Source organism: Bombyx mandarina, chromosome 22 (assembly GCF_030267445.1).
Source record: "Bombyx mandarina strain Sakado chromosome 22, ASM3026744v2".
NCBI classification, from domain to species: domain Eukaryota; kingdom Metazoa; phylum Arthropoda; class Insecta; order Lepidoptera; family Bombycidae; genus Bombyx; species Bombyx mandarina.
The window spans coordinates 8,995,773-9,004,900 of record NC_143228.1 but is presented as its reverse complement, the minus strand read 5'-3'; the positions used below and the strand labels follow the sequence as shown (position 1 = coordinate 9,004,900).

Here is a 9,128-nt window from a genome sequence, read left to right as displayed (position 1 = left end):
AGTTACATCAATTTTATGACATTTAAACATTAAAGCAAATAAGAATAAAATATTTTTAAATAATTCTTGTGGATTACTTTATCGCTCGAGGCCGGATATTATCTTTGTTGATGTAATTAAAAGTAATTTTGTGTTACTGTTTTTATTCGTAAAGGGATGTTTATTAATATCATGTTAATTTAATATTTCAAAATTGGAATATCCCATCTAAAATACAAAATTATTTCCATTCCATTTTTTTTAGCTTAGGGGACTGCTTTTCAGCAGAAATAGGTAACTGACTGGAGCATTGCCCACCAGCTTAGGTGGCTTTTACATTATTCTTGTACCCTGTAAACGTGCTATACGAGGGTGGGATGATAAGTAACTAGCCTCTGCTATTTAAAAAGTTAAAGTTCAATTTGATTTTGATTATGACGAGTTAAAGAATGTTTTGGATGAACGTGCTCCTTCTTATGCCATAGTAAAAAACTGGGTGGATTAGTTTAAAGGCGGTCGTACATGTGTCCAAGATGAAGCCCACCTCGGACGTCCAAAAAGCGTCACGACACCGGAAATTGTCGTGAAAGTACATGATATGGTTTTAACAGATCGACGATTGAAGCTATCTGAAATAGCTGACACTACATGTATCTCAAAAGAACGGGTACATGATATCCTAAGTGAGGAATTAAATATGAAAAAGTTATCGGCTCGTTGAGTGTCGCGATTGCTTACGCACGATCAAAAAAGGATTCGGGTGCAAAACTCAAAAGAATGTTTGGACCGTTTCAGAGTAATAAAGCCGATTTTTACGTCGATTTGTAACAACAGATGAAACACGCCAGAATCAAAAATTCAATCAATACAGTGGACGCAATCCGGATTGTCGGCTCCAAAAAAGGCCATGGCTGTAAAGTCGGCTGGATAAGTCATGGCTTCCGTCTTTTGGGATGCAGATGGGATCTTGATGATAGATTACCTTCCTAAAGGTCAAACAATTAACGGAAAATACTACGCTAATCTTCTAGATAATCTACATCAATGTATTCAGTAAAAACGAACAGGTTTGGCGAAAAAAAAAAAAAATAATAATAAACATCTTCCACCCTAGGGTCACACATGTGTTAAAGCTATGGCAAAAATCAACGAATTGAAGTAAGATTTGCTGCCCCACTCAATCCCGATTCTGCAGGATAGCCGTCGGAGCACCATGGTTCCTGAGGAACGTGGATCTTCACGATGACCTGGAGCTCGATTCAGTTAGTAAGTATCTGCAGTCGGCATCGCTGCGCTATTTTGAGAAGGCGGCACGACATGAGAACCCTCTCATCGTAGCCGCTGGAAACTACATACCCGACCCAGTAGACCGAATGGTAAACCGTCGATGTCGCCCAAATCACGTCATTACGGATCCTCCTGATCCATAAACGGTGCTTTTAGGCACCACAAGCACCGGTCACCGTCCTCGTCGAACCCGTCGCTTGCGACGAAGGGCTCGACGAGCGAATTAACCCACAGACACAGCCCACTGAGTTTCTCGCCGGATCTTCTCAGTGGGTCGCGTTTCCGATCAGGTGGTAGATTCTGCGAAGTACGACTCTTGCTAGGGTTCGTGTTATCAACTCTCCGGTTGAGCCCCGTGAGCTCACCTACAAACGTTAGGGCGAAGCTGAAATAGCCTCTCAAGGCTATCAGCATAGGTAGGGAAAAAAAAAAAAACTGCCCCACCCACTTTGTTCGCCTGATCTAGCGCCAGAAGATCTAGCGACAGAAATTTGCCACAAATGATGAAGTCATAGCCGCTGTAGAGGAGTGTTTTACAGGCCTCGAAAGAAATTATTTTATGAAAAGCATTACTGCTTTAGAACGAAGATGGAATAAGTGCGTAGAGGTTCACGGAGACTAGGTCGAAAAATAAAATTAATATTATCACCGAAAGTTAAGTGTTTTATTATTAGGCTAGTTACTTATCATCCCGCCCTTGTACATTCTCCAGTAAATAACCTAAATCGCCATATGACACGAACGAGAAGAGGTGGAGAAAAATGAAGATATTGTGGGCTTTGTGTTAGCCACACATCTAATGTTTAGTGCTACAGCAACAATTTCCCAATCTGCTACTTATTACCTATCACCTACCAAATTTTCCTACCTAGTTATCTCTCTTTCAGTTGGCTTCAGAATTTTAAGTAAACAGTACGCTTATTAAAAGTTATAAATCTATTGTAATACCTTGTTCTAACTAGTTTCATGGTTTCACAACAAAAGTGAGAGGAAGAATGAACACTCCTCACGCTGTACCGCATGGCGCGCGCTGCTACATACTCCAAATACAGCGCGATTATCAAACGCGTTTGAAATTGAATTCTACATTTTAAAACTGAAACGATTGCAAAAACTTATACATTTTGAAATATAATTATTGTTAGTTTAAATCACACTGAAGTAATAAAATCGTACATAATACAAATAAATCGAGTAGCGGCATCATTTTTTTCAATGTTTACATCAAAATGTTTATCAATTTAAATGCGGTAAATCTTGGTTGAGTAATAATATTTTTTTAGTGGTAGGTTAGTACGCTCACTGATGATATCACCACTTTAACTATTTCAATACAATAGCTTTTATTCAAATACATTACGATTTTACATTATAATCTTATATCTCAGCGAGAGTAGTAATATTCATGTCATAACATCTGCATGCTCCAGTAACCATCAAAAATTATAGGAAAACTCATAGTATCATAATATGGATTTCCTTTTCTTTATTACTTAAGTAGGTGGACGAATTCACGGCCCACGTGATCTTTAGTGGTCACCGAAGCCCATGGACATCAACAACGTAAATGTCAACACCCGCTTTGAGACATGACTTCTACAATCTCAGTTTTGACAACAAAACGACTGCCCCACCCTTCAAACTGACTAGCATTACTGATTCACGGCAGTAATATGCAGAGTTTTGGTACCTACCCGTTCCGTAAGCCCTACCACCAGTAGGGGGGCTTGTTCATATTATATTTTTGGCACATGGACTAATTGTATTATAATTCGATATCGATTATATTTCGATTTTAAACATATGTTTTGACTGTGAGATCTTATAATGCTTAATTAATTTTATAGTACTGATAGTGAAGGGGATTGTTTGAGCTCTCGAAGCTAGGTGCTATCATCGCATCTATTTCTGCCGCGATACATACGTATAATGTATTCCAGTTTGAAGGATCAAGTAAGATCGGTCACCTGTTTGGTGGATGTCGGCCTTCACCATTTAACATCAAGAGGCTCAACTCTGCCGCGTAACCAGAACCATAAAATACAAGCAATTTAACAATTAAACAACTAATAGAACAAAAAAGAAACCAGTCTCAACATAAAACATATTTCCTGAAAAAAATATTGAAGTTTAATGCGATCGCAATTAAGAAAGCGTTTGTGAATTAACCCGATGATCTTGACATTTGATGCGACCTGATATTTTAATTTGCATTCGGCGACGTCGTGGCATGCAAGGTGGCTGGCTCGGTGAATGGGATGCTTTCTTTCTATTGTCACGTTATTGTTATCATTATTTCGACATACTAACATGGAACCTTCAGGCTTTTAAATTTCATGATCATGTTGTTATTGAATAGGATTGACGGTCTTATTAACTAGGTACAATGCGAGGACAAATTCAGGGTATGAGCAATGATAACTTTATAAGTTCATAGAAAAGACAACGGCAATAATTACGTAGTGGTTGTTTCGTAATAAAACTGACTAAGATTGTTTAAGCTCATGTGTCACGTAACCTAAAATCAGTAGATATAATATAGATAAGTAAATAAGTATAGATCGAACTATCAATACTCCGATAATATATTTTTTCTGCAGGTTGCCGATCTGAAGGCCCATCTGAGTTTTAAGTGGTAATTTACCTGCAAACATGAGATCGTAGTTTTATTTATATTGTATAACGGTTTTTTTTTTATTGCTTGGATGGGAGGACGACCTCATAGCCCACCTGGTCTTAAGTGGTTACTGGAGCCCATAGACATCTACAACGTAAATGCGCCACCCACCTTGAGATATAAGTTCTAAGGTCTCAAGTATAGTTACTTGCAGTTATCAACCCTCAAATCAGAATGCAGTATCAGCTTTAGGTAGAAATTTATCTTGAGCGCACGTTGACTCTGCCCGGGAATCGAACTTCAACAACGTTAATTAATAGCCACGGTCACTAAACCCTAAAACAACGCGGCAATCAAATACGTCTCATTATTTGTTTTTAAAAGACAATGTTAATAAATTTGTATTCAAATTTATTCCAAATTCATTAGCGCTAAGCAAATTTACAAAAAATTGTGTCATCCATAAAACTAAAGTTGAAAACGTCCTAAGTCTATTTTAGTGAAAATAAAATATTGACGAACCAACGGGTCTAAGTTGTACGTCACCACAGCACATAAATGTGTTAATGTAAATAAATCACAGAAATTTTGAAGTACTCGTTGGTCTTGTAATTAGCGGTCCTGGTTGTTGCAGCGACGGTCGCGGGTTCGATTAAAAACTTCGGGCAAAGTTTCGTGTGATATACGTGAACATGTTTGTTTGTTTGCATATATGTACATATATATTTCAACGTAAATACATAAGTACGTATGTAAATCTCTGGTATCCATAACACAGGGGATTCTAATTTGAGGTTGGAAGATCGTGATTTGAAAAAAAAAAAAATGACCGACTATTTTAATTAATGTGAACATCCTTTAACGCATGATGAAAATCGACTTTTAAATGTGCTCAGAGGCTTAATTGTAACAGATCAATTATGAAGATTAGTCTAGTTTTGCTTTGCTTGGCCCAGTTTGTCGAATAATCACATACCCTGATCAACTACATGCAGCTCTCAATATATCCAGATCTTCCGGGCGTACTATATTGTTTTATATTCCCCTGAGTACAATCACAATTATTTAAATCATATCATAATAGCCTTTCACGAAACGGAATGTACGTGGTATGGGGACCACTTCCAATATATTAGTAGGTCGTCGTGGGCTAAAAGATAAGACGTCTGGTGCATTCGTGCAATGCGACGGTGTTCGACTCCCGCAGGCAGGTACCAATTTAGCTAATGAATTACGTATTTCATAAATGTTCACGACTGACTTCCACGGTGAAGGAATAACATCGTGCAAAAAAATCAAACCCGCAAAAATTATAATTTGCGTAATTACTGGTGGTAGGACGGCTTGTGAGTCAGCACGGGTAGTTACCACCACCCTGCCTATTTCGTCCGTGAAGCAGTAATGCATTTCGGTTTGAAGGGCCGGGCAGCCGTTGTAACTATACTGAGACCTTAGAGCTCATATCTGAAGGTGGGTTGCCAAGCATAGGTGGCACCGTGGGTGGTACAAGTACGTTGTAGAGATGTCTATGAACTCCGGTAACCACTTAAAATCAGGTGGGTTGTGAGCTCGTCCACCCATATATGCAATAAAAGAAAAAAACACTATAATAAATACTATTAGGATACTATATTTTGCATGGGTTTTGTCTAACGCTTTGCCTCTTTCTATCAAGAAGCAGTCGAGTTTCAGTTTGAAGAGTTGCATATAGGCAGAACTGTTATAGGTACAATACAACCGAAATTTCGACCTCATACCTCAAGTTATATAGTGTCGATCACGTTACCATTTCTATGCTTCGAAAGCCCGTTAACACCAAGTGAACCGTGAACTCAATTAATCGAATGCGCAAAACTTGTAAGACTACCCATCGGAGCTTACAACATACCCTATCAACATTGACTACGCAAATGTTCCAAATTTTGCGAACCTTATTTTTATTGCATGACGTTATTAATCCATTCTGGAATACGTCATTGTTAACAAGTGAAGGACGTATTCGCTAAGGGAACTTCAAAACACTATGCCATACAACGGGCGGCGTATCCTTTAGACTATGACGACTGACAATATTAAACCTATTGGGTCATGGACAAAATTACTTATTTCATTCATTGGTAAGATTATATAATTTCATGGAAACAATCTAGAATGATTCCTATAACTAAATTTACTGGAAACCGACGATTTAGCATAAATACGCGTTTTATCACTTTAGTATTAATTTACGTATTCTCTATAAAAAGAAAGACCTTCGTGAAAACGTCATAACATTTGTCATTCTTGTCTATAAGTTGGGAATTTGAATGAACCTTATGAGATATTCATTTAAATTCAAAAAATTCTATATTCATATATACATATCCAAATTCTATAGAAAAAAAAGAGATAGAGAAAATAATGTTTATTTATAAAATAATATCAATATTATAATTACACATACCGATTCTTACATCTAGCAACGTATCACATTTTTTTTATATTAATTTTAATGCTTCCTACATAATTTGTAAAATGCAAATTAAATTATTTTTAGGCCCAAAATAAACGATATAAGTACGATTTCTTCGTACAGTTCATTTTCCGAGGTATAGCGTTATTCCGTTTATACAAAATTTTACCACTATTTCCAGTTTTAAAATTAATTGCAAATATTGAGTTTACGTTGTGGTAGTAGAAATTGTTTCTGTTGATGTAACCTCTTGACTAGTTACCACAGCATCATCAGGTAAGCTAATCGATGTTAGCGCTGTTGTATCTTTGGTTGGAACAATCGTTGAAGCTGTTTCTGAAGTTTCTTGACCAGTAACAGTTGTAGCCGATTCATTAATTAAATCACTCACTGTAACTTGAGTGGTACTCGTTTCGGACGTGCTTTCTGAGACAATTTCCGTGGTAGTGACTGCTAGTGTTGAGGACGGTATATCTTGTACAACAGTTGTCGAGACGGCTTCAGTGGAGATGGGCACTGAGGTGGTTGAACTTAAATCAGTTAAAGCCTCGGTGATTGTAGTAGGCGTTTCACTGGATCCTGAATCTGTTGTTACTGGGGTATTTGTAATCGTTGTTTCACTTGGAATATTAGAAGTTGGCACTGACGTCACAGTTGAAGTATTTTCAGTAACTACTGCTACAGTTGAAGGTAGTTCTGAAGACGAACTTTCTGAAGGAGTACTTGTTGATGATAAATCAGTGGAAGAATTTACAGATTCAGACGTAGCTTCCGAAGAGGTAGTAGTAAGTTGGGCTGTTGTAATTTCCTGAGTTTGGGAGGAACTTATAGAGGCGGTCGTAGTCTCAGCTATAGTAGAAGACTCCAGCTTAGGAATTGAAGTCGGCTCAGAAGACGTCACTGTTGATATCGGCTCAGAAACAGATTGCTCTGAAGTTTGAGTGCCAGTTTCTTCTGCGGTTGGAATGGAACTTGAAGATGGTAAAGTTTCAGTAGAACTTGAAGACAATTCTGGTACTGTTTCTTTTGATTCTGAAGTAGCCGGAGAAACAGCGCTTTGCTCTAATATTTTCTCGGTAACAGGTGATTGTGAAGCGGGAGCAGATGGCACAGTCTCTATAGATTCCTCAGATGAGGTTTGAAGCTTGGATGGCTCAGCTTCAATTGGTTCTGATTTGGAAGCGGAAGGACTTGCAATTCTTGAATCAATGACTGGTATGGGAGCTAATGCGGATGGTTGGGATATGGCTGCTGGAGGTGCTGAGCCAACTTCTTCATTATCCGTAGGCTTTAATACTCTTCCAGTCTTCTCACTTACACTTGATGTAAATTGTGTCTCTCCGGAATTCTTTGAGCTTTGAATTATTGTCGGGCGAAAACCATTTTCATCAGCTATATACCTGATAAATGCAATTAAGATTTTAGTATTTAGCATATTTTCATAAATTTTACGAATACTATTGGCATTTAGTTATATTTTATTCATCGCTTTAAGCGACACATCGAGCCGTTGTTTTTGAGCATACTTTACCACCACCACTCATTATTTATCACGCTTCAAAAAATATTTATAATATTTGGTAGGCATTCTTAACAGTTTTATTTTATTCTTAATTTATAAATAAAATAAAATCTATTACTAGGAAATATTTGAGAAGGATTCATTTATTTTGTTCATGTAATGTATATATTAAAATTAATTATACTAAAATGAAACCTGTTTATACATACTTGACAGTAATTAGCGTGCCATCAGGTGCTGTGTAGGAGTAGGATCCCTTTTGAACATGAATTTCATCACTTTCGTCACTCTCACTGCTCTCGCCACTTTCGTCACTATTACTGGCAACTCGCACTGCACTCTTCGGCAATACTTTGTCAAATGCTGCTTCTTCCCGTTTGATACCGTTGCCTGTCTCGTAACTAAAATTTAAAGTAATTAAGTTTTAAATAATATTTTGAACACTAGAAATTTCTAAAATACATTTCCAAAATCTTTAGGTTCTTCAATATCAAAAATTTTCAAGTTTGATTGCAGTAGTTAATAATTTTTTTACAGTTACCTAAATCTATAAGCTCCACTAGGATCGTACTCTTCTGACTGAGACACGATCGGTATCACCGTAGGCTGCTGTCTCTCTAAAGGAACATCCCTATGACGGGGCGCGGCAAGAACGTGCATCACTACCAAAAACAAGAATGTTATTTTAGAAAACATCTTTGCTGTTTTCACTCCAGAAATTTACGGAATAATGATACTCCAGACTTCTCGATCACATATATGTAAGGCTTATCTATTTACACTACCCTCCCCCCGCCTTCCGGTGGAGCGAGACTTAGCGGACGCTAAATATTTCAACCTTAGCGCTTGACTGATGTGTTCTTCGGAAAATTGCACAATCGGATGAGGTGTCAACAATGAGACATGATCAACGACGATTTGACGCGATTAAACCGTGAGCACTCTAAACAAGGTCAGTTGGTTCACTGAAACTTACGTTTTCAGCAGCGCATTATATTACAAGTGATAAAAGTTAAACAAATCAATACATTATTGACCTATAAGAGATGATTATTATTCAACAAAAAATCTTCTAATGAATTTCTTTGTAACACAATTAGTATCTGATAATTTAGTTCTGGTGAAGTATCGTTATCGATTTAGGAGCAGTGTTGTCTTTATTAGTTAAAAACTATGGTGAAATATGTGTTTAAATCTAAACCTTCATATAATTTTGATGGTTTTTAATTAATAAATGCTCTTTAAGACTTTGGAGTCCATAGTTTATATGT

The 9,128-nt window shown here is 37.2% G+C and overlaps 1 protein-coding gene across 1 annotated transcript; it reads right to left on the bottom strand.

The window, feature by feature from the left end:
- Positions 1-6,280: 6,280 nt before the first annotated feature.
- Positions 6,281-8,873, bottom strand: LOC114244771 (uncharacterized). Its single transcript, XM_028176669.2, has 3 exons — positions 8,399-8,873; positions 8,067-8,258; positions 6,281-7,735 (listed from the first exon to the last, which is right to left on the bottom strand). Exons 1-3 carry the CDS (start codon positions 8,551-8,553, stop codon positions 6,544-6,546), a joined length of 1,539 nt encoding a protein of 512 aa, XP_028032470.2. The 5' UTR covers positions 8,554-8,873; the 3' UTR covers positions 6,281-6,543.
- Positions 8,874-9,128: the final 255 nt, after the last annotated feature.